The 24,620-nt window shown below is 40.9% G+C and overlaps 2 protein-coding genes across 14 annotated transcripts in view; one reads left to right on the forward strand and one right to left on the reverse strand.

Moving 5' to 3' along the window:
* PTPRO (protein tyrosine phosphatase receptor type O) overlaps positions 1–9,463 on the forward strand; it is a 172,680-nt gene extending 163,217 nt beyond the window's left edge. For all 5 annotated transcript variants that reach the window (XM_064421348.1, XM_064421350.1, XM_064421349.1 and 2 more), the window contains 6 exons: positions 300–434; positions 1,816–1,938; positions 3,092–3,246; positions 5,135–5,270; positions 7,072–7,192; positions 8,094–9,463. In XM_064421348.1, coding sequence (XP_064277418.1) covers positions 300–434; positions 1,816–1,938; positions 3,092–3,246; positions 5,135–5,270; positions 7,072–7,176 — 654 coding nt within the window. In that variant the 3' untranslated portion in view covers positions 7,177–7,192; positions 8,094–9,463. The remainder of the gene's footprint in view (positions 1–299; positions 435–1,815; positions 1,939–3,091; positions 3,247–5,134; positions 5,271–7,071; positions 7,193–8,093) is intronic.
* A 4,847-nt stretch (positions 9,464–14,310) lies between these two features.
* The window catches only part of EPS8 (EGFR pathway substrate 8, signaling adaptor), a 121,991-nt gene continuing 111,681 nt past the window's right edge, over positions 14,311–24,620 (reverse strand). For all 9 annotated transcript variants that reach the window (XM_064421356.1, XM_064421355.1, XM_064421354.1 and 6 more), the window contains 4 exons: positions 23,319–23,556; positions 19,543–19,723; positions 18,168–18,297; positions 14,311–15,359 (listed from right to left, as the gene is read on the reverse strand). In XM_064421356.1, the coding sequence (XP_064277426.1) occupies positions 15,246–15,359; positions 18,168–18,297; positions 19,543–19,723; positions 23,319–23,556 (663 nt within the window). In that variant the 3' untranslated portion in view covers positions 14,311–15,245. The remainder of the gene's footprint in view (positions 15,360–18,167; positions 18,298–19,542; positions 19,724–23,318; positions 23,557–24,620) is intronic.

Below are 24,620 nucleotides of genomic sequence, written 5' to 3' on the forward strand. Positions count from 1 at the left end.
ACTTTCTCTTAAGCTTCTTATTACTTGCTTTTTTTAATGTTGCCTTTTCTGCTCTCTGGGCAAATGATTTGTGTGGTAACAGCTTCATCTTCTGCATTTTAGATTGGTTATACTTTGGGAGCATCAAAATCTAGCAAAAGTTGTCATCACAAAATAAATACCAAAAAAATTATTTTCTTATATTAAGAATCACTTTTAGAAGTACAACTTGAACTTGGGCAAGCTAAAAATAAAAGAAAAATACATGTTCTGAAGCAGTAAACATGTTGGTAAGCAGGACCTATCTCTTTGTCTTTTAGGGTTATAATTCACCCCAGGAATACATTGCAACCCAAGGACCATTGCCAGAAACTAGGAATGATTTTTGGAAGATGGTTCTCCAGCAAAAATCACAAATTATTGTTATGCTCACTCAGTGCAATGAGAAAAGACGGGTATGTAACAAAATCTTGTATGTGGTGTTACAGAAACCACTCTGAAAAAAGAGGTTTTTTATGCTGAGTGAATGTCTTTGCATTGTTTCTGGTCACAAGGCAGCATCACAACCAGCCCTGGAATGGCACCTACCTTCCCATTTCAGGACCTCCTTAGACATTCCCTGATGTTCCCTGACCTCCTTTGACCTTTCTTGAACTTTGTCCTTTCTTGACCTTCTTGGACCTTCCCTGACTTGCTGCAACTTCATTGACTTTGCCTGACCTCCTTCAACCCTCTCTGACCTTCCCTGAACTTCTTTGACCCCTTCTTACCTTCTTCTGATTTTCTTTGACCTGCTTTTACTTTTCCTGAACTTCTTCAACATTCTTTGAGTTTCCCCCACCTCCTTCAACCTTCCCTGATGTTTCTTGACCTTCTCTTGAACCTTGACCTTTCCTTGACCTTCCCTGACCTGCTTTGACTTGCTTTGATGTTGACTTTCCCTGACTTGCTTAACCTTCCTCCACCCTCTTTGAACTTCTTTGACGACCCTGACCTTCTTTGGCCTTTTCTGCCCATTTACCTCCCCTGACCTTATTATGAAGCCTCTCCTCTCACACGAGGAGAGACTGAGAGAGCTGGGACTCTTCATCCTGGAGAAGAGGAGGCTCCAGGGGTCTTGTCACTGTGTACAAATATCTGATGGGAGGGAATGAAGATGAGGGACTCCTTTAGTTGTGACTTGCCCAGTGACAGGTCAAGAGGTGATGTGCACAAATGAAAAAACCACATTAAATTCCTTCTAAAGTCAGGAAACACGTATTTTACTGTGAGAGGGACAGGTTGCCCAGAGCTTGTGGAGTCTCCATCCCTGGAGATATTCCAAAGTCACCTGGACATGGTCTGGAGCTGGCTCTAGATGACACTGCTTGAGAGGGAAGGGACTTGAACAGGATGACCTCCAGTGGTCCCTGCCAACCTCAGGCCTTCTGTGATTCTGCACTTTTAAGTTTAGATAATTATGAAATACAAGTTCTAGCTTTACATTTTCCCTTGATAATGTAAGAAAAATATTTGAAATATAATTGGGGGGGGGGTTTATATGGACAGTGTTTTGCTCCGTTTAGACCTATTATATCAGGAAGAAAAACAAAAGGCACTCTTTTTCTGTTCTTCACTGGACCCTTCTGAAAATTGACACATAGCTGATGGCCACAGTTAAATGGGAATGGTCAGACTGGAAGTCATTGCAGGATAAATTTCCTCTTATTGCAGCAGCAAGTGAACAGTGCTGTAGGCACTGCTCAACCTGAGGTTCTGCCTCCTTTTGCATGTGCTTCTTTCCATATGTGTGTCTTTATACAAATACAAATATGCCTGGATTCCCCCCCCTTTCAGGTGAAATGTGACCACTACTGGCCTTTCACAGAAGATCCTGTTGCATATGGGGATATCACAGTGGAGATGCTGAGCGAGGAGGAGCACACGGACTGGGTGTATCGCAGCTTCCGGATCAGCTATGTGAGTGAAACCCCCTGCCAGAGGAGTGGGATTGCAGCCCAGCCTTTTCTTTAACTTGGTCCATTTCTGGTATTCAGCAGGAAACACCTAAGAGAGATCGATGTCCTTACCCTCACTTCACACAGGCAAATGATGAAATCACAAAACTTTCCCCTAAAATTGTCGTCTCTGAATTTCTGAGCAAAGTGTAAGGCTGAAACAAAAGTAGTACCAGAGCTCTGGACACTTCTGTGGTACCAGTAATTACTGTCAACAAATGTGTAAATTTCTTCTTTTCTATATCTCAGGCACAGCTCCTTGCTATAAATTATTCAAAACTTGAAAATACCAATGGAATAATTGAAAATACTTTTCAAAGGGGCAATTCTGCAATAATCATGTCTACCTATAAAGTATTGAAACAAATATGAGAGTATGTGGTATCCAAATTAATGCTCCCCAGATATTCCTTCCACCTTTGTTTCCTGCATCAGCTCATTGCCAGCACCATCTCATGAAGGAAAGTTTAGGGATGTGGAAAAAGCTGTGCACTGGCAATTCACCACTGACTCAGGACCTTATGTGTTGTGTTGAGGATCTTACTCTATCTAAAGCCAGTAGAATTTTTAGCATTGTAAATGTGGGGGTTTTTATAATGAGATTTTTTCCTCAATGTTTCCTCTAGTAAATCACTGGGGGGTTTTTAGTGGATTTTCTTTTTTTTTTTCTTTTTGTTTTGTTTTGTTTTTCCTTTAAAACTTGAAAAGAAAGTCTCTTGAGAGTCCAGGCTTGACTGTTTGCCAACATTGCTGTTCTTTATCTGTGGCAAAAGGAGAAAAGGAGAGGGAATGGAATAAAAAGGGGAAAAAAGCCCAGAGTTGAAAAATGCAAGAGTTCTTGATTTTAAAGCAAAGCAAGATGGAACTACCACAGGGACATAAGCAAAAAGCAAATCCCAAACCCAGAAACAGGAAGTTCATGTTGTTTTGATAATGATGGCCTGATATGCCCCCTACTTTGTATTAACTAATTTATTTGTTCTTTGCCAATTTTTTTTTGGCTGGCTTCAGCCTTTTAGGCTGTATGTGGACAAAAAAAGAAAACCACAAAATGAAAAAAAAAACCCAGTGTGACTGAGTGTGATGACATGCTGCTGTTGTGCTTCTCCCCCCAGGCTGATGAGGTGCAGGACGTGATGCATTTTAACTTCACTGCCTGGCCAGACCACGGCGTGCCCACCACCAACGCTGCCGAGAGCATCCTCCAGTTCGTGCAGATGGTCAGGCAGAAATCAGCCAAGACTAAAGGCCCCATGGTCATACACTGCAGGTAAATGCTTCAAGGAGTAGGAGCAGAACAAGGTGTGACATTAAATAGGTTGGGAAACCATGAGAAATAGAGATTTTGGGTTTCTGCTCAGCTGGTGGCTGAAGGTGGTTCTCTCTAGTGTGACGGTGTTATGCAGCTCTGCCCTGTGACCCCATGGAGAAATTCACAGAGGATATTGTTCCGTGAGTCTTAGTGCCAAAAAAAAGTGCTCAATAAGCCGGGGGGAGAGATTTATATATAATATTATGAAATCAGACCCTGTATTTACTGCTTAATTGTTCTGGGAAGGAGCAGAAGCAAGTGTCAGAGAGCTGGGCAACGGCTGTAGTATTTATTTTTTTCAGTGAGGATTCTTCTAACAGCAAATATATTTTCAGGTAGTATTTTTAGACTATACTATGCATCTTAGATCACATAGATTAAAAGTAACAATGCTACGAAATTAGTAGGGGGGGGAAAGAAAGAATGCATCGATCAACTCCTGCAGTAATTGTTCTTAGACTTTAAAGAAGGCACAGGATAAAGTTTTCAGTTAATTTGTCCAATTAACACGTCAGAAGTTCCATTGTATTCATCGCATTTGAGAAATTAACACAACAAAAGCCCAAATAGAGACCTGTTTTGTGACAGTCATGTTGAACTGTGTGAATGAGCTGTTAAACACTATTGCAAACACTTTCAAGGCTTTTCAGAAAAAGCATGACAAAGCAGAAGAAAGAGCTTCTGCCAAGATACAAACCCTTAGCAGTAGGTAAAGTGTTGGAATGCTGTGTGAAACTCCCTAAGACCTCTGTGAAATCTGACTTAAACACCACACGTGAAATTACAGTGCAAAGAATTGTACACACATGAGAATCTCTAAATGAAAGCAGTGTGTGGTTTTTTTCTGGTTGCTAAGCTTCCCTTTGGGGAAAATGCAGATTTTCAGCTGAGTGGTAGCTATTTCTGTCTCATGCTCCTAAGGCAGAAGTCCTGGAGTGTAGACTCTTCTGGTGATGCCTCAGGTTTTAGTTTTTATATTTTTCTGATTCTGTGCTGCTTTAGTTTGTGGGTCTGGGCTTCATATTATGGGATGGTGAGCTGTGTGCACAGAACAGGGAGACAAAACAATTCCTGCTCCAGCTGGGCACCAAGGACAAATGATCCAAATCTCAGCCCCAAGAGCACAAACCCCGTGGGCTGCAGAGAGAAAAACAAGCAGGGTGGGACTGCAGGGGCTGCAGCTGGGGTTGGACACTGAACTGCAATGTGCACATGGAGCAGAGCTGAGCCCAGGGAGAGACCCCGGCAGCGCTCGTGCATTTTGGGACCATTTGGGTTCATCTTGGGGGCAGCCCTGGCTGGGCTCTGGTGCTGCCCAAGGTGCATCCATGGAGGAGATCCTTTGGATAAATCCCTGCTTTATTCTTTAGCTCTGTCCAGCCTCTGTTCTTGGGCAGCCTTCACAAGGCATCACTGAGGGCATCACTGCAGTAGTTCAATGCCTTTGCAAGCCAAGAGCTTTGTAGTGTGGAGAGCAGTGAAACTGAGTCCTGCAGGTGTGACCCCCCACTCTCCCTGGGCATCCACTGCTCCTGAGCAGGTCTCTGTAGTTCTGACTCCAGCCCCTGGAGCTGCAGGGGTCTCATGAAGTCTGTGAGAAGAGCAGTGACAGCAGGAAGAGCAGGGAGCTAAGGGTGGGTGAGGCTGTGTGTGCAAATTCTGTCTGTGAGAGCATCCACTCTGCCCAACCAATGGGTTCTGTACCACTAAATCCCACAGACAGACAGCCACCCTGGCCTCAGATCAGCTCTGTCTGACAGGCACAGCTGCAGGACTCCTGCCTGTTGCAGTGCCACTGCTTTGCTGTGTGTCCCCTTGCATGGCTGCATGTCTCTGTGTGTTGCAGCGCTGGCGTGGGACGGACGGGAACGTTCATAGCCCTGGACCGGCTCCTGCAGCACATCCGTGACCACGAGTTCGTGGATATTTTGGGCCTGGTGTCGGACATGAGGTCCTACAGAATGTCCATGGTGCAGACAGAGGTAAGTGTCCATGGTGCAGACAGAGGTAAGGTCTGTTCACAACAGCATTGTGGTGCCCATTTCATACCCATCCTCAGCAGGTTCATGACTCTTGTTCCCTCAAAACTTGATAAAATCACTGTGAATCAATACAACCAAGCTTTCATCTTCATTGTGATATTGCCACATTGTTAATCTGCTGCATAGGTGGGTTTGATGATATATCTGCAATCTCACTGTCTGCCAGAGGAAATGAGTTATTCTCACCTTCTGTGAAATGAATATGCAAACAATGCATTAGAAGAGATTAACATAGGAAATTTTCAAGCCACACTGTAAAGAGCTGGGCTTGCTGAGGATTAATGGCTCATGAAATTATATCAGTATCAGGCAGCCTTGTTCAAGTATCATGTTGGTATCATCTGGCTCATCACGCAGTGGAATTTCAAACAAGCAAAACAGGCAAAAGGATTGTGAGTCTGCCAGACACCCTCCTTGCCCCTCTCCCTACCCAAATATCTACTGGGTAGTTCTTTTTTCAAGACAAAAATATACAGACAATATATACTGGGGTAAAAAAAAAAATAAAAAATCACAAACTCATTCTTCAAAGCAAAGGTTTTATGTGTCTAAACCTTCCCAGTTCCCCAGTAATGAAGGAAAGATTTCATATTTCATGCCTGTTGTACTCTTCCTTGGTTAGACACAGAGTATAAATGAGCAACCTCCATTTAGCTGGAAGTGCCACCATCACTGTTTTCAGGGTAGATTGTTTATTTCCAAAGTTTGTTGAATTGAGAGCAAAGAAAAAACTTGTAGCAGGGAGAGGAGAGGAGGAAGAAAACCTGCAGTGACAACAACTAGGATCTGGAAATGAAAAAAAAAAGTAATTTTCAGTCTATTCAGGATCATTCCTATCAAACTGCCACTTTTCATCACAATTCACTATATTAATCCAAAGGCAGATCCTTTCTACCAGAGGAAAAAAATCCTGGTAGTTGATTGATTTCAACTGCAACTGCTACCACTCCAGAGGTGATGTGGGTTTTTGTAGATTTTTTTTTTTCCTGTAGAACCTCATTGCATGCCTGGGGCTGATGTTAGGGGCAGTTACTGAGCTCCTGCTGCTACAGGCAGTGGCCAAACCTGGCCTCAGAGTCACCAAGTGACACTGACACTCAGCCACAGAGGCCACCAAAGAGTTTTTCCTTACAAAATATGAAACCCCTGACAGCTCACCTGAGTTCACATTGCCTGGTATGCTGCAAACTTGGCAGTGTCTCAATGAGCATTTAAAAAAAAAAACAAATGGCATTGGCCCAAAAAAAGGGTTTAGAATGGGGAATATCCTGAATTGAAACCAGACTCTCCAAATTAACTGCTCTGTGAAAAAAATGGGGGTTTTCTTCTTATTGATAAGGAAGTCAAATATGAGGAACCTGAGGAACCTGAACTTCTATAGGTGCATATGTGGCATGGGTGCAATTTGTTGCACACAAAGTATTCAGATACCTTTCTTGGAATTAATTTATTTTTAGGAAATGTAAAATAGACCAACTTTAACTCAGATTCAACTCTTCTGTCATCATTCAGGTTATTAATAAGTGATTATGGTGTCAGGTGGATTTCATGCTCCCTTCTGCTATCTGTAACAATTGTGGACTATTATTTTGGCAGCTGATTATTCCCTGTGCATTGTGAGGGGCTGAGCTAGGAGACATGGAGCTGTGCAGGCTGTTCCTGTGAACCATCAAACTGGTTGTGTTTTTGTCATGCTTTCTGGGGTGCAAAAAACGCCCTTTTATTTGGTCTTTCCTTCTAGGAGCAGTACATTTTTATTCACCAGTGTGTGCAGCTGATGTGGCAAAAGAAGAAGCAGCAGTTCTGCATCAGTGATGTCATATATGAGAACGTCAGCAAGTCCTAGTTCAGAGTCACAGGTGGTAAGTCAGGCAAGCCTGGCCCTGTGCCATGCCCCATATCCCTGCTGGCACTCCGGGGCTTTTCTTATTCCTCTTCCCTGTTCACATGGAGAGTGAGGGAAAAACCCATCTAGCCTCTCCATGGCACTGTAAGAATATAAGGGCTCACTCGTGTTTAAAGGAAAAGAGAATCCAAACTCCTGATGAGCCATCTAACCCTGCCAGTTGTCCTGACAAGCCTCGTGAAGCTTAAAGGGAGAACTTCAATATCTCCAGTTGTTCTCAAACAAGAATTTTGCCTGGTTACCAAGGCCAGCAGGGGCTTGGGGATGCTCTGCTGGAGAGTGTGTTGGTAACCAAAAAGCTCTGGCGTGAAAGAGTGGGAAATGTTATCCTAAATTTAAAATCATAGCAGCAGAGAACCAGCAGGCTCTCAAAGTGGTACCACCAGCAGCATAAGTTAAAGGTTGGTCTCACTCTCCCACTGACCTGAGCAAAACCAGTGGCTGTGACCACGAGGTTTGCTGGTGGGGACAAGCTGTGGGGACGTGTGTCACTGCTCTGGTTCATTAGGTGGCAGCAATAACCCAGCCACAACCTCAGCACTCCCTTTGGGTGGAGCAGGAAGCTGTAGGCTTTGACACAAACTGCTTTTCCAGCAGCTGGTGCAGCTCCAGCCCCGTCTGCTGTGTGTCATGTGTATTTTTTAGCCCCTGTGTGTCTTTGTCATCCCCCTGCCTGTAAGGAACCCCAGTTTGCCTCACTGTCCCTTGTGTTTAGGGTTGCTGTCTAATCTGAGCCCCAGCACCTTGTACTGGTGACCTTCAGTCCCAGCCTGAGTGGTGGGTCAGTAAAACAAATTCCAAAATCTGTATTTATTCCCTTTCCTTCTCTCTAAAGCATTCTGTTTGTTTGGTTGCAGGTGAGACCACGAAGCACACCCATCTTCCCTTGCTTCTGATTTATTTTCTGTTGATGGTTTGAAGGGGCAGGTGCTGTGCCACCAGAGACCACTGCTCTGCAGTGCATGGACAATGAGGGAAAGAAACTTTTACCTTTCTGAAGCACTGGGGAGACAAAGCCTTAACGAGCCTGCGGTGTCTTGTGAACTGTTTAATTTCTGGACATTTTTTTTAAACACTGGACCAAAATCAGCTAAACAACATGAAGGAAAAGACACTATATGTGCATAAGACAGATTGCTCCAGAGTGTTGGGGTTTTGTTTGGTACTTTTGGTTAATTCCTTTCATAATTTTTTTTCTCTTGTGCAGGTTGGGCTTAAGGTTGGAAGTAAGTGCAATATTTTTTTAATGACTGGAGAGCTTTCTTCATGTGTCACTGGTCTGTCCCTAGGAGAGCAGGCATTGTTAGTATCTAATAATACCTCATTAGTGAATAGCGAGGCATGAACATACATGAAGAAACCTGGAGGTTGTGAAAAGGGGCTGGGAGGGCTGGGGGGGTTGCTGGGGATGTGGATTTGACTGTTCCCTCACAGCACTGATGGACGTGGGGCCCGGGGGGAGCATGAGAGCCCAGGAATGGACTGGCAGCAGAAATCCGAGCTGTGCAGCTGAGACAAGGGGTGGGGTTGGCCCTTGGTTGGGCTGCCACTAATTAAGCAGAGGGATTGCTCTTTTTGCCAACCTTTTTTTTCAGTAATGCCACTGGTCAGGCTCTTCTTTTAGATGGATCTAATCACAGGGCAGCTGGGTTTCCAGCTGGGATATCTTAGCATATATAGCATTTAACTGTCTGAGCAGTCTATGGTGCCTATACCCCTCACTCATGTATTATTTTTAGTAATTATTAACCCTGTGTAAAAACATGAAGCTGGTTCAGGTTGGAGGGGTGGAAAGAAAAAAAAAAAACCTACACAAAAAGTGCTTTACTAGATATATCTATTTTTCCTGAACCAGGAATTTACAATGTTACGAATACAAGGTTTTGGCATGTGAAGGGCTGGTTTTCAATTTGTTGCTACAAGGCTGCCAAAATGTCAGTATGGATTCCTGCAGGGCCTTTGGGGGCAGGGAGGGGGGCTCTTTTCTTTTTCGCTGTCCATTTCAGTTCTAGTCAAAATAATTAGCTATATATATTTTCTCTTTTTTTGGGTCTTTGTATAATGCCGGTACATCATTGTGTATTGTGACATGGATGCTGTCAGAATGGATGTTTGATGGCATTTTTGTAACCTGTTGCTTTGTGTCACCTCATTGGAAGTTAGCAGCAATGGTACTCAATGTAAACAAAGCAGACTTGAACTGGAAGTAAACACACTGGATTGCTTACCTGTGGAGAAGTCACTGTCAGCAAAACAGCAAAATATACCTACACGTGCTTTTTATTTCACCCTGACTCTGCTATCACCTGGCAGGGCACCAGGGTGGAGGGCAGAAGCTCAGCTGCCCTCAGCAGCCTGATAATCTCCTTCAGCTGATTTTCTTCTTTCTTCCAAAGTTATTCCACTGGCAGGTAAATAGTTGCATACTTATTTGATAACTACTTCATTGTGGCATTGGTGACAGTGCAAAACTTCTTTCAAACTGTATATTATACAAAACTTAACATAATTCCCAGATAAAGCAGGTCCTTGTGAGGGGTACTAAACAAACAGGAAAAAACAGCTGATTACTGAATGGGTGTAAATTATATGTATTTCCCCTCCCTTCTGTTTCCAGGCACTTAATGCTACTGCCACTGCTCCCACTGATCCCAGTCCTAGGGCAGGGATGCTGCTTCTCCAAGCACAAGGTGGATGCAGAAGGGAAGAGCCCCTTGTTTCAGGGAGCCAGTTAGTAACAACAAAAAGCTCCAATGGTGCACATTTCTCCCTCATTTCACTGTGTGCCTCAGCCTGAGGGCCTGCCATTCCAGCAGGAACAGCAAAGAGCCTAAACTGACCAGAAAACAGAATTAGAAATGAGCACTTGACCATTTAGACCTTGCCTCCATGCTTTTTTTTTAAAAATGCCTTTCAGATTTTCATCACATGCATACTCAGAAAATGTGTTCATATCCCTCTAGACAACTAGCTGGGGGAAAAAAAAACAACCCACAAATGTTCTTTCTCATCTCCTGTCTCCTCCCTCCTGCTGGCCACTGCCCACTGAGCCAATGCTAATTCTGTGTCACAGAGCAGAGTGAGCTAAATCATCCACTGTGCCCGCAAAGTGTCACAGTGTGCTGTAACAGAAGCTTGGCTGAACCTGACAGGGTCCAAAACTGCTGCAAAGATGCCAAAACCACACTGTTGCAAAGGACACTGAGCAGCCTGAATTTACTAGACAGTTTTGAATGCATGTCAAAAATTTTTCCATTTGCACAGCAGCAGGTGCCTATTTTTCCTTTAATAGCTTCTTAGTCACAAAGTCAATTCCAATGAAAACTCCATCAGAATAATACCTTTTCCTACCCCACACAGTATGCAAAACTGTCAGTGGGCATGTGGGATGGCAATGGGAACCACCTCTCCCAGCATTCAAGAGATGAGTAAAGCAATAAATGAGCCTGGAAGCCACTGTGGTTCAGAAGACTCATGCAGAGCCTTTTAGTCTGAATTGACACGGCACAATTTTGGCTTTACCTCGTCATACACCTCCAGTGTAAGTCCAAAAGAACAATGTTTTGGAATCATGTTGCATGTGAATATTTTTTCCAGCATCTGCTAAAATAAAACCCTCCAGTCATCACAGCTGTAAAGCTGTCTGAAGCTTCAGGTTTGGTAATAGATATTTGGAATTATGGGCTTCGTGTCCAAAGCTCTGCTGACACTATTGATGCTCTTTATTGATCTGCTGCTCTTCCAGCATCTACTGACCCAGATGTCTGCAAAAGCAGCTCTGTGCTGTGGGTGACCATTATCTGCAACCAGGGCAGGTTTTCTCCTTGTCTCATGCTGTGTGTGCTGCCATGGAAGCAAAAAAGTAAGTAAAATTGAGTACTTAGAAGTGGTAAGAAGTCTGTGGGGGAAGTGTAGCCTCTCCAAGCATATCCTGTGCAGTGAGCCCTGGGTCTTCAGAAGTGCTTTCTTCAAACCTCACCAAAAGATTAAGAACAGGTCAGGAAGCCTTACTTGTGCTTTATTTCAGTTTAATGTTTTGGGATTTTTCCATAGACCAAGCTAGGATGAATTTCCCCTGTCAAATAATCAACATCATCACCTTATGCTCTAAAATGGCCCTTCCCTCCCTCCTTTAACCAGTCACACCACCTGCCTCTCACTTCTAATTTTTAAAGGCTTGTGTCAAAACTGTAATTTTATTGAGGCAGGCTGAAGCTGTTATTTCAGCCATTTCTTGTGAGAAAATAATGTTGTTAGTGCTCTTGACATGGATGGGAGCAGGGTGGGTTGAGCTTTGCTGCTGCTGTGACAGGCACCAGTGGGGACTAGGAATCTTCTAGGAAGGCTCCCTATTTTCACTCATCTCTTCTTAATCTGCACATATTACCAAGGACTAGAAGCACAGACTCATATCCTGATTCTCATTTTGGTCTGAAAACTTAGAAAGTAGTTAGAGGCCAAACTTGCGACCAAAGCAACTCAGAAACTGAAAAAAAAAAAAAGATACAGCCAAGCCAAAGGCACTTATTAGCAAAAAGTTGACATAGTTGCAGTAAAAATTTAAAGTCTGTGAAATTTTAAACACAGAACCAATATAGATTCCCTCTCATTTGCACTTCTCATATATAATGTTGGTTCTTTTCTGTAGAGGTGGGAGATTGATTTCAAAAGTATTCCCTTAAATGCTTTTGATGCATCAGAATCTTAAACAGGGCTGGTTTAGACACCAGACTCAACATAGTAGAAAAACTTGGCTCCTATGAAAGGGTAATTTGGCCAGAATCTTGAGTTCCCATTCATTATTTGTTTTCTTTATGCTGGAAATGCAGAAAAATCAGTGGTCATACCTGCTTGAACAGGGTCTGGTATTCAAGCCATAGCTTGCGTCTGTCTGTGACCTGAAAACTCAAAATGCCTTCACTACCACATTAAAATAAAAATGCTGTGACTTACAGGTTTCATAATTAGAAAGAATTTACATCTTACAGATACTCATGGATTCTTTGGTTTGTTCCCTTAAATTATCAAAATTCTGAACACTGAGAGCTCTGCACATTTCAGACTATCATTATAATTTTGGATGTGAAATCTCTACTGCTTCATAAACCATTTATTTCTGCACATATCAGTCATGCACTTATTTCCTTAACCCCACTCAAAACAAAAACCTAACAAACAATAAATATCAATTTTTATACATTGCAATGCTTTGGAGCAATGAAAGTTTGTATAAAATCTCACAGACCACAGTTTGTCTGAGCAAAGCCCTGCTTAACATTTGACTTTCTAGATGGTAAGTAAAGTGCTCCACCCATCAATATTGGCTAGAAGTGTTCTTTCTGAATTAATTTTGTGTGGTTTCACAGTGGTTTGCTCTCCCCATGGTGTCCCAAGGGAACCAGAAGCCTAAAGAAGTGGGAAGAAGTGCCTTGCTGATGTTAAAAGGTTGGTGCTTTGAAAGCATGGAGCTGCTGAGTGCACACAGGCTGCTAAAAACCCCTCCCTCCATCCAGTTAGAAAGGCAGATTGAGGGCAGAAAAATGGTAAATTACTCCCACTTATCAAATGTCTAATAAGGCACTGATTTTGGCATTTTAAAAAATCAAAAGACATATCACATCCTTCTAAAATATTATTATTGAAAAAATAAGCCTCACTGCTCAAATCCTAGAGAAAATATTTTGAATGAAGCACTGTGTTTTACTATTGGTTTTAACCATGGAATATTTTGAAGAAAACATTTCATTTTCATTTGAGGAACCCCAAGTGAGATCTCCTTCTGATTTCTTATGACTGCCAACAAAATAAAAATTCAAAAACTGCACAGCAGCATAAGGGTGATGCTCCCTGCAGTGCTTAAAAGCATGAGGAAATTCCAGCAGGTGGGGAAATATTTGCCTCAACACCATTCACATTTCCCAGACTGTAACACAGAAATCATAATGGTTAGTTTAAAGGCTAAATACAACTCAAGGAGGACTTGTTTTTTAATTCATTAGTAGTTTAGAAACTGTGAAAAAAAGACACAAACCAACCCACCAACCCCCAAGATGGTTCTGCTTATTCAGTGTGTGGAAGGCGTTTCCTCTTTTCTCCCCAAGTACACTTCAGGGTGCCTCTGAGCATGCTGACCATGTTCAGACTTGTCTGGCACTTTCTAAACATCAGCTCCAAAAAAAACCAGAAACCCAGGTCCAAAAAAAAATCCCAAACTGTTGTGAAGCCACCTCTTTTCTCTCAAAGAACATGAGTTCTCCCTCCGACACTCAGAGTGCCAAACCTCAAAAAGTCTGGGAGGTCCCAGAGCTGGTGCCTCTTTCTGGGCAAAAGCAAACCACGTGCTGAATGCTGAAATAAAAGCCAGCAGAGAGGATAAATATTGGCTCCCTATTTTGGTAATTATCAGAGGAGTAGAGGTGCAGGTTACCACCAGAGTGCTTTTTATAGAATTAGACATCCTTCCGTGAGAAAAGGCAGGGACTTCAAGTTCTAAATAAGAGTTTCAAAGACCTTTTAAAAAGGCTCCTCCTCCTGCACTTGCAGTAATGGGATTTATCACTCCTAGACCCATTTCTGAATAAGGCCATGTTTATGCAGACAGGCATAAAGAATATATATCAAATGTAAAAATGTACATGGACACACAACCAACCACACAGAAGTAGTGTTTGCGAGGACATTTACAATAAATGGCACTAACACCTTTATTAAGATTTTAATTTTTCATTTGTGAAAAATGAATAGATTTTTTTTCCCTTGTACGCAGAGGAAAAGCAAACTAATGGCAAAAATCGAGATTACTTTCTTATTTCAATACTGTCTTTGTAGCCACAAAGATACAATAATTTAACAGACAAGAAATACTGTTTATTACTGCAGACTTTAAGCTGATTCATGTGAAAAAGGCACTATGAAACTTAATCAAACTAGATGATTAAATTTGTCTAAATTAAGTGATATTATATATTATATATAATACATATATTATATATAAAATCACATGACCATATGAAACAGAACATTTTGTGACAAAAATCATTGCATCTCCAAAAATAGCATTTTCTGGAAGGGATGTTTCTCTTTTCTCTTTTTTTTTTTTTTTCTGTTTTACCTTCAGGAATCCGCTTTTCCAAAAGATTACATTTATAAAGGAAATTACAAAGGCTTTTTGCACGAGGAAAAACTGATATCTGGGATCAACACACAGAGAAGTCTAGATTATACACTGTTCTTTTGGATGGGTTAAGTTACAGACAAAAAAAATGCAATTATATTTTGAAGAAAATATTGTTGCATGGCTACAGCAGATCTCATCACCTCTTTGAGCTGGGTTGTGTTACTATTTTCTAGTTACTCTTTCTTTGTGCAATATTATAGTTCATCACAGGTGAAATACAGATAAAATCAATGTACAGAATATTATTTTGCTATAAACAGCATCATTAGTAATAAAACACCTTGGGAGTGATGCAGGAAAGATTCAGTCTCTGTTGGGCTGCTGTTCATTCCCTAAACATTTCCTCCACATTTGCTGGAGTCGACAACTTAAGTAAACATCCTGCAGCCAAATGCCTGACAAGAAAGACTGAGCCAAAAAGGACATAATTGCACACTACAGCAAGAGATGGGATTCAGAATCTTATTATTACTGAAGGGTTCAAGTGCTTTTTTATTGCTGGCTCAGCTTCCCTCAGATGAATCACCAACAAAGACGTGCTCCAATTTATCTGTCATGTTAATTCCATAAAGCCAAGACTCATCTCTGGGTAGTAAATGAATCATGTAACAATATTTTTACCTGTCAGGAATCTCCACTGCATTTCTCATCTGTTCTTTTCTCATGATGAGGAGCCAGCAGCAGGTACTTCTCTGAAGACTACTGTAAATTTTCTTCATGTTGGCTAGTTACATTTACAATACAATAAGACATTCCCCTTCACTGCTTCCTAAAGCAAAGCTGGATGGTTTAATGCTATGGACAGTGGAATTAAAGAAAAGAGGAAACACATTTAGTGGCTGCTTCCTTCATCAAAGGACTCCACACCTGAATCTGTGGCAGCTGCACTGATTTTTTCTTGCCGTCTTCTCATAATTTCTTGCAGTTCTGAACTACCACTGCTAGCCTGTAAACAAAAGAGAAGAGTTTACTTGTGGCTTTGACAGGTGCTGAAATTCCTCTGCCAATATTTTATTAAGACAGTTGTTTGAACAAACTCACCTTGCAGATCCAACAGAAAATTATTTACTCTACACTTAAATATAGACCAGAAAAAAAATCTGCAGACTATTAAAAGCATATTTCATCATTGTTGAGCTTCTATAATTCCCACATGGGGCCCTGGAAGTGTTGGATATTTAGTGGGTTCATAAAATATGGCTTCAGTAAAAGCAGAGTTAAAGTTTAATAAGTTTGTTAGGATTCTACACTTAAACATTGGGGCAATAATATTTATAATTAAAATCCAGAAAAAAACCTAAAAATTAAAAAATTAAAAACCTGAAAATAAATCCTTGATGGGTTTAAAAGCTCACACATGCACATGGGATTGCATAGGCAAGACCTAAGTAAGGATTCAGTCTCAGGCTCACACACCATGAGGGATTTGCAGCTCAGAAACACAGGTTTCAAATTTAGAGCACACTCATCAAAATTGGACCATACTACAATATTAGCAACAATGGAATATTGCGAGGACAAGGCTTTAAATCGTCTTTTAAGACTGAAAACCAGGTCTGCTGTACCAGCTGCTTTTCAACATAAATAAAATTATTAGCAAGGCCAGGACTTCTGTTCACTACAGCAGAACTTCCCAAAGTGTGCATGAACAAAACTAGGGGATTGTAAACCAAGAGCATATCTGCTACTCTACTATCTGGCCATGACATGACCTCCAAAACTTCAAAATCAGCTTCCTAAATACCCTCTGAATAAGGAAGCAGAAACTGGTTCTGAAATTTATAAAACAAATCCCAGGACTGTTAAGGGGAAAATCCTGCAGTTGATTGTGAACTCTGAAAATGAATCCAAATAATTTCATAAAATTTCATATAGATTTAGTCATTATATCCATTAAAAAGTAGTACCTGGTGCCACAAAGAGTGAGACAATTTCTTAATTAACTACAGTGCTCCTCCTACTTAAAATACCATTGCTCTCCTCTCCCAGAGAGGAAGGGCAAAGCAGGGAGCCTAGAAGTGACTCTGAAACTGAGGGAGCAGCTTTATTTGTCTTAATTAATCTTGTCCTTACTCTCTTGGTTTCAGATACACAACAAGTGCAACACCAATTACCAAGGTCATGCATAAAAAACCATCAGCAGATGCCCAACAATGCACTTCATCAGAGGTCATGTACAAATATTTTTCTGAGAATAACTGAGCAGCCCAAGCTGAAAGAATTTGCCTTCCTGATAGCATCAATGACACCAGGACTGATGAGCCTGAAATGCATTCTATTATAATAGGGAGAGAAAGGATGGTTCAACTTCCTTAGATGACATAATTCAACAAACAACAGGCTGAAGCCATCAGGAATTGCATAAATTCTGAAACTCAACCTCAAAAAACTAAAGCAGAAATAAACATTTCAATTTCCTATTCCCCAACAAAAAAACACTATTAAAAAACAATTACCTTGTTAGACTCTAAGTAGCTGCTAATTAACTCTTGTAGGGCATTTATTAGACAAGTTTGGATTTTTAAGTTTCCTGTAGAGTGAGGCCTAACTGGGGCAAAAGACCCCTCCAACCCAATGCATCTCTGCTTTTCAGACCAAATTCCACTACAAAACAACTTCCATCTCAGGACACTGAAATCAGATGGATGACGTGCAAAAAAGTTGAAGAATAGAAATATATCTTCACTAGAAAATGATGGATTGCTCTGGACTGTAGTGATTTCTATTCCCAAGAGTAAAGGTGAAACATTTCTCCCTTCCTTTAACTGGAAAATAGGGCTTGAAGAAGGGAATAAAACAGTTTTAAGTGTTAGAAAGTGATGCTTTCTGATCCACACTGATCATGTGAAGTGTAAAATATGCATCATCATAAGCCTGTATTTAAAAATATGCCTGGTAGCTAATGGTTAAAATAATTCAAGTGAGATATTCCCAGCTTAAGGAGAGGAAAGTATTTTAGACCTCTTCAAGATTTTCTTCTAAATAGGATGTGGAGAATATAACTTCTCAAATGGGTTGATCTCACATCTAGATCATTTCTCCACTTGCCACAGCAAGTTTTTAAAAAAATGTAGGTGCATCTCCAATTTTACTGGTTTACAATCAGCAAGAATTGTCCTCAGTACAGCTCTGGATACAAGCTTAAGGTGTTTAAGAAACAACACTGCTTTAATTAAAGCATAATGCTGCAGAGCAATAAATACAGAGACAGAATACTTGATCCTTGGCTCAGAAACTCTGCTAGCAGTGTCCAGTGTGTTTTTCCCTCAGTGCAGCTGCCCCAGTGTTTGACCTGAAAACAGCAGTGGTCTCACCCTACCAATTTCTCAAGCCCTATAAATCAAATCCTCTGCAAAGATAAAACAAAACTCACCTATCACCACCAAAATTGTTGGGAGTATGTGTTTGTCCAAGCATCAGGCAAAGCAAGAAGCAGGAAAAGAGGCATTTTACTCCCCTGTTTTCCCCAAAGCCCTTTTTGGCTGATTTTGTTGTCTTGCAGTCTGCTACACTACAAAACCTCTTGAGTGTTATTTCTAATGTTTCTGGACCCCTTTAGAAGTGGGGATGATCTCACCTGGTGTTTTGATGATGCTGTCCCAATGAATTAATAACAAATAACTCAGATGAAAAGAATGATTATCAATGTGATGGGAACTGAGGAAAATCCACCTGCCTCACAGAAGGAGTTATCTAATTCTGCAGGCTCAGAACTGGTGACCCAAATTAGATGAGTGAGAAGAGTTGTCCATACCTCCAAGGCAGATTTCTGTACCGTGATTTGGTTGTAGACTCGTGACCCTTCTGGGCAAACAGTCCTGAGTTCCTCTTTATTGAGGGAGAAAAGCTGAGCTCCTGTCAGCACACCGAGGCTGTTCACAGTCCTGGGACACACCAAGGGAGCAAACAGCAAATCAGCAAAACCACACTGGCCAAGTCTGTCTTCATCCCACATTGCCTGGCTGGGGCTACTAAATTCAGAGCAAACTTGGTGCTGCAGGGCTACTGAAGTCAATTGGGGGTATAGGTACACTTTGTGGTAGAGGCTAAAATATATATACACTATAGGTGTATACTATATACAGAATCTATCTATATAAAATATATAGAGGGTCAGTAACTCTATAACCACATTGACATATATTTTTATATATGTATTAGGTACACTTATACATATATATATACACATACAGATACAGAATCTATCTATACAAAATATATAGAGGTTCTGTAGCTCTATAACCATATTGACGTATATTTTTATATATGTATTAGGTACACTTATGCACACATATGTATATATATACACACAGAATCTATATATGTAAAACATATAGAGGTTCTGTAGCTCTATAACAACATTGACATATATTTTTATATCTGTTAGGTACACTTATAGAAACATACATACATACATATAAATGTACAGAATCTATATATATAAAGTATATAGAGGTTCTGTAGCACTATAACCACATTGACATATATTTTCATATATGTGTTAGGTACACTTATACACACACACATATATATACATATATACACAGAATCTATCTATATAAAATATATAGAGGTTCTGTAGCTCTATAACCACATTGACATATATTTTTATTAAATACACTTATACACACATCTATATATATCTATATATCCATATATATGTGTTTTTCTATGTATGTATGTGTATATATAGATGCATATATGTGTGTATATACACGTGTCTGCATGTATATATGTATATATACACATATCTCTCCATATATACACATATATATGCATATATACACATATATATCTATATATACATGTGTATATAGATGCATATATAGATGTATATTCATGTGTGTGTATATATATATGTATCTATGTGTATATATATATAAATGTGTGTATATATATATATACACACATATATGTAGATAAATATATATATATATATATATATAAAGTGTATATATGTATAAATATATAAATATGTATATATACATACACACACAAATTAATTGCTCTAAGAGTGCAGCTGGCATCTCTTGATTTTCAGGAGATGCCTGATTTTAAAAAGTGGTCAGACCACATCCTGGCAGGAAAACAACCCAAAGAACTTTTGCTGCATTCTCCCCGGGACTTACACAGGGTTGAATCCTTTGGACTGCAGCCAGGCTTTCACATCCTCAGGAGAGGAGTCGTAGGTGATGTTCACCACGGGGATGTTTGGCCGTGGCACGTGGAATTTCCTCTGGGCAGCGCTCCGGCCGATGGTGAGCCTGTGGACAAGTTCATCCTGCACTTCCTCCATCTGGGATTTCCTGCCTAGAGAGAGAGAGACATCTCACAGCAGTTATTCTCTTTATCAAAGTCAAGTAATTTCTTCTATGTCACTTTAAATCACAAACTTTAAAAAAAAAAAATTCATTCATAAGATCTGACTAAATTGTTGCTCTCCTTTTCCCCCACGGAATATTTCAATATTACCAATCCTCCCTTTGCAAAACAAAGCAAAAATAAACACACAAAAAGCCCCAGACAGATCTCAACTAAGACCCCAGAGAGGAGAGATGACTGGATGTCACAGAGAGGCAGATCAGTGTGACAGCACCCAAGTTGTAGAATAAAATGGGAATGGAGGGTTATTCAATTGTCATAGGCTGCCTTTTTTCAAACAGAATTGAAGGTTTAGAAATGAAAACAAGAAAATGATGAGGAAGGTTGTAAGATTGCTCACACTATGGGAAGGTAGTACTTTCCACAAACAGTTCTTTAGCTGGAAGTTCAACTTTTTAGTGCAAATCAACATAGGCAAAATATTTCACAGCTGCTCACATATATCAACTTGCATCTAATGAGCTATTGGAGCAAATTGCATTTTTTGACAGGGTTTTGAGAAATTTGAATTCACTCCTGCTTATCTGAAACATTGTCACACTTTGCATTTAAAAAGGAATAAAAAAAGAAGGGGGTAGCTGCTCTCACCACAGACTCAAGAATTGGGCAAGAGTTGTTTATTTATTTTTTTCATTTTGAACAAAACTGTAAGAATTCATTATCCCCCATTTGTCTGAAACATTTAGTTCAGTTGCTGTTCATTAGCAGCGAACAAACTGAAATGCTTTTCAGTCATTTCAACAAGATCAATTATAATGACAGTGAGAATTGTTTAAAATTGCTATAAAAATTTCTGTGGATAACTTCACAAAAATAGGTAGAATTCAGTAAGGTATAAATAACCTTTTGGGCTCAGAGAAGATACTGATTTCACACAGTTAAACTCTCTGTGCCATAACATTGGAACAACTATAAAAATCCTCCGACAAACAACTCCAATTACCTCAAAAATTCTCAGGATTTCCTTGCCAAGATATTTTTAGTGATCTTTATTCAACCTTCTCACTTTGATACACAAACAGCAACTACACCACCCTCTCAGTGCACTCAGATGGAAAACCTATTCCTTTTCTCCCATTACACTGATAGGAACAGATGAAAACAACTCATCTTCAATATGAAAAAACCCCTGTAAGATAGAAACAGTTTTGCCTTCTCTACTTTCCTTTTATATTCTCTCAGAATCTCTCCAGGGGTTCTCTCAAAACCTCTCCAGGGATCAATATCTCTAGCCAGTTAAACAAATAAAAACAAGCTTTACGTAGGCCCCTAGGATTATTTCTTTAATCACCACAGCAGAAAGAAGAAAAAATGTTGGTTTAACCATTTCCTTTTTTCTTTTACAAAATAGCCTCAGGTTGAAAGTGGAAAAAGTCTCTCTACTATAATATTTGAAGCATTCAGGCCCTGTTGTGCAGGGTTTTCTCCTCTACCCCCATCCTGAGTGTGAGTCAGAAGTCCAACGACACGAGCTCAGTGATTTGTGCAAATCTGACAGGGGTTATGTGAGGAAAGCCTTTAGGCAGTGTTATCAAAGCTTGCACACGCTGTTTTCCCAAGCAGGAAGAGACACAGAACATTGCTGTCTTCCTTCTATTTACACAGATTTTGAAAGACTTATGCTTAATCTAGACCAAGACTGTATCAAGAGACAAATATTTAGCTGTTAGGTAGGAGATCTTTCCCATTCTTAGATGCACTATCAGAAATAAGCAGGGCCTGGGGCAGGTTCTGTGGTGTTCTCTGGTTCAGGTGGGTACTTGGCCAGAAGGTTTCCCATCATATGTGCAGAACCTATTCTGTGAGGGTTTTGGGCTGCCTGAAGCTCATTAACTGGGCTTGGGTGAGCTGTGTGTGACCCACAGCCTCTACAGTAACTCTTCACACCTCACACATGACCTGTACCTGAAAATGGTCTTCTCATTTTCCATCTAGAATGGATAGAGAAGGCCAAGGTGGATTCAAGGACACAGCAATGCTATGGCAAAGTCCTTCCACAGAAATAAAATTTTCATTTTTGTGCAGGTGTGTGAGGGAAATCACCCTCACTTTCCACATCTTTTCTAAGTGTTTATTTGTCTGTTTTTAATTAAGTAACCAACTCTTTCTTTGGGAAGCAGCAGTGAAGCCTCTTCCTCCAGCCAGGCTGTTCTTCAGTTATGATTTCCAGCCAGACAGTCCCTTAGGTGAATATAAGGAAAAGTTCCCAGAGCTTTCCTGAGCTCAGAGTTTAGGCAGGAGCTTGTCCTCCACCAGGCAATGTCACCACAGACTCCACCAACAAGATTATCCACTGGGGACAGGGGGCAAAGAAGCCTTTCCCCAGAAAGGATTATGCTCAGAGCCAGTTTCTGACCTTAGGTGGAAGGAGGATTTGCTGGTAAGGCAGTGAGTATGGAAAGCTGTCAACTTTTGAACTACAGAAAGCTCATTATTTTTACAGCTATTACTTTAAAAGCTGTAGCAAATGCTTTCCTACATGTTTCAGTTATTTCTAAGCCAAGCAATCACATTGCCTAAAATGCATTTAGGACAGAAATTACTGACTAAACAAGCTTTTCTAACCCTACCTGCTTTTCAGTCAATGTCAAGTAGCAGCCTCAGCACACCTCAATTGACATATTTATAAGGCATATTTTTAATCAGAACTTCTCAAGACAGCCACACACTGTTGGATGCACATTACCAAGTTTTTCCAGCTATGGAGGTATGGAATATGTTCCTGTGTCCTCCTGGGACAAGGACACCAAAGTCTGCTCCATGACCTGCCAGTTGCTGCTGCTTTGACCAAGCCAAGGTGCCCAACTGTAAAGTAACTCTACAAAAATATTACAACGTGGTTCCTGTGCATCACCCAGATCTGCAAGTGTTCTTGAAGCCCTGAATATGTGTTTCAGAATGGTGCAAACAACCTAGAACTATGGATGATCATGAATTGAAGTGTGAAAACCACGAAACTGATTTTAAAATAATTTTAGGTTGTAATGCGGCAGTGAGTTCAGGTGGAAAGGCTCCATTAGCCAGCATATCAGCATGGGCATTCCCAGAGTTAAAAACCACTGACTAGAGATCCCAGACATGGGAAATTTAGATTAGATGTTAGAAAAATGTTTTTTACTGAAGAGGTGATAAAGTTCTGGAATGGCTGCCCAGGGAGGTGGTGGAGTCACCATCCCTGAGTGTGTTTAACAAAGCCTGGATGTGGCACTGGGTGCCAGGGTTGAGTTGAGGTGGTGTTAGGGCATGGGCTGGACTCAATGATCTTAAAGGTCTCTTCCAAGTGAGTGATTCTGTGATTTAGGATGGGACAAATATAAAGTGTTTTTGCCCAATTATCATTACGGTAATTATAACGAGGGTCAGAACACACATCCATAACAAACCTGTATATTAAACATAAGGTTAAACCCAAATTTTTCCACCAAGATTCATCTGAAACACAACTTTAAGGTACTTCAGAATTAAGCCAAACACCCAGGAAAAGGAGGAAAGCCTTTCATCTTTCATTTTAAGGCAAACTTACGGTCCACAGGGATTTGCTTCTGCCGTTGGGTGTCGCGGGCCACGCTGCCGCCGCTGTCGCTGGAGGTGCTGCTCTGGCGGCTGACGGCAGCCGGCGCCTTGGGCACGGGGACTGGGATGGGAGCTGGGGCACTGGGGGGCAGGGGGACAGCCACGGGGACAGGAGCAGGCGTGGGGGGCGGCGAGGGCGTGGCGGGAGCCGGCTCGGGCTGTTTCGCGACGTAGTCCGTCCTTTGTTTCTGGAGAGGCAGAGAGGCTCAGTCAGGACACAACATCTGGGCAAGATGTCAGACAAACCCAGGCTCTGCACCAAATGGTGCCTTTTGTTCCGCAAAGGCACCTCACTTGCCACGCGTCATTCCAAAGTTTGCCAAAAGTTGATCTGGCATCAAAGTTTGGCATCAGTTTCTCTGCTGGACACAACACTCACAGCAAGGAAATCCCTGCGCAACACCTTTCTTTCTTTCTTAATTCTATCAATGAGATTGTTTTTAAATCTCAAACTTCTACGAACTGGCACCTTTTAGCACCTTTCAAAACTTCTGACTTATTGAACTTCATCAGTGAAAAAATATATATTTTAGAGATGTTATAAAAAAAAACCAAACAAACCCAAAACTGAAAAATGAACACGTCCAGCCACACCTAAACTCAACTAATGTTTTAACTTATAAATGTCACTGAGGATAGCATAGTGCATTGTTTCTTCAACTGCAGACAGCATTTAAGAGGCTCCTGCTCCTCCTATCTATGCCTTTTCAGCTATTGACATGATCATTACAAGCCATCTCAAGGCAATAATCTGATTTAAAAGCAAGAACCAGACTGCACAATTCTTGGAACACAGCTGTTATTTCTTTCTCCCTCCACTTCATGCAATGTTCTAACATGTAAGTTATGTTGCTGCTAATAACTAACTAGCAGGTGTCTCCAGAAAAACTTTGGGAAGTTATTTCTCCTTTGTCTTTAGAAGGGGACCAGTTATGTAAGAACACCTGCATTTTCCTAGAGCAATCAAAGACAGACAAATCCATAAGCCACCTATGCTACCCCTTTCTCTGAGGCAATTCAAACTCATATCTCACTGTTTAACAGTGTTCCCTCTCCACAATTTTGGGCTAACATGGCTTGAAGGTTCAATAGTAAAGTTTGTTTGCTCAATAGGGATGCCTCATCTCGTAGTCATGCGAAGTCTGCTTACTTTGGTATGAAGAGAGATGAATGCATTCCCCAGATTCATTGCTCCTTCCTGAAATACCTCTCCCTATCCCCTTGGAGGCAGAGGGTTTTACAGCAGATCAAG

Source organism: Passer domesticus, chromosome 5, assembly GCF_036417665.1.
Source record: "Passer domesticus isolate bPasDom1 chromosome 5, bPasDom1.hap1, whole genome shotgun sequence".
NCBI lineage: Eukaryota > Metazoa > Chordata > Aves > Passeriformes > Passeridae > Passer > Passer domesticus.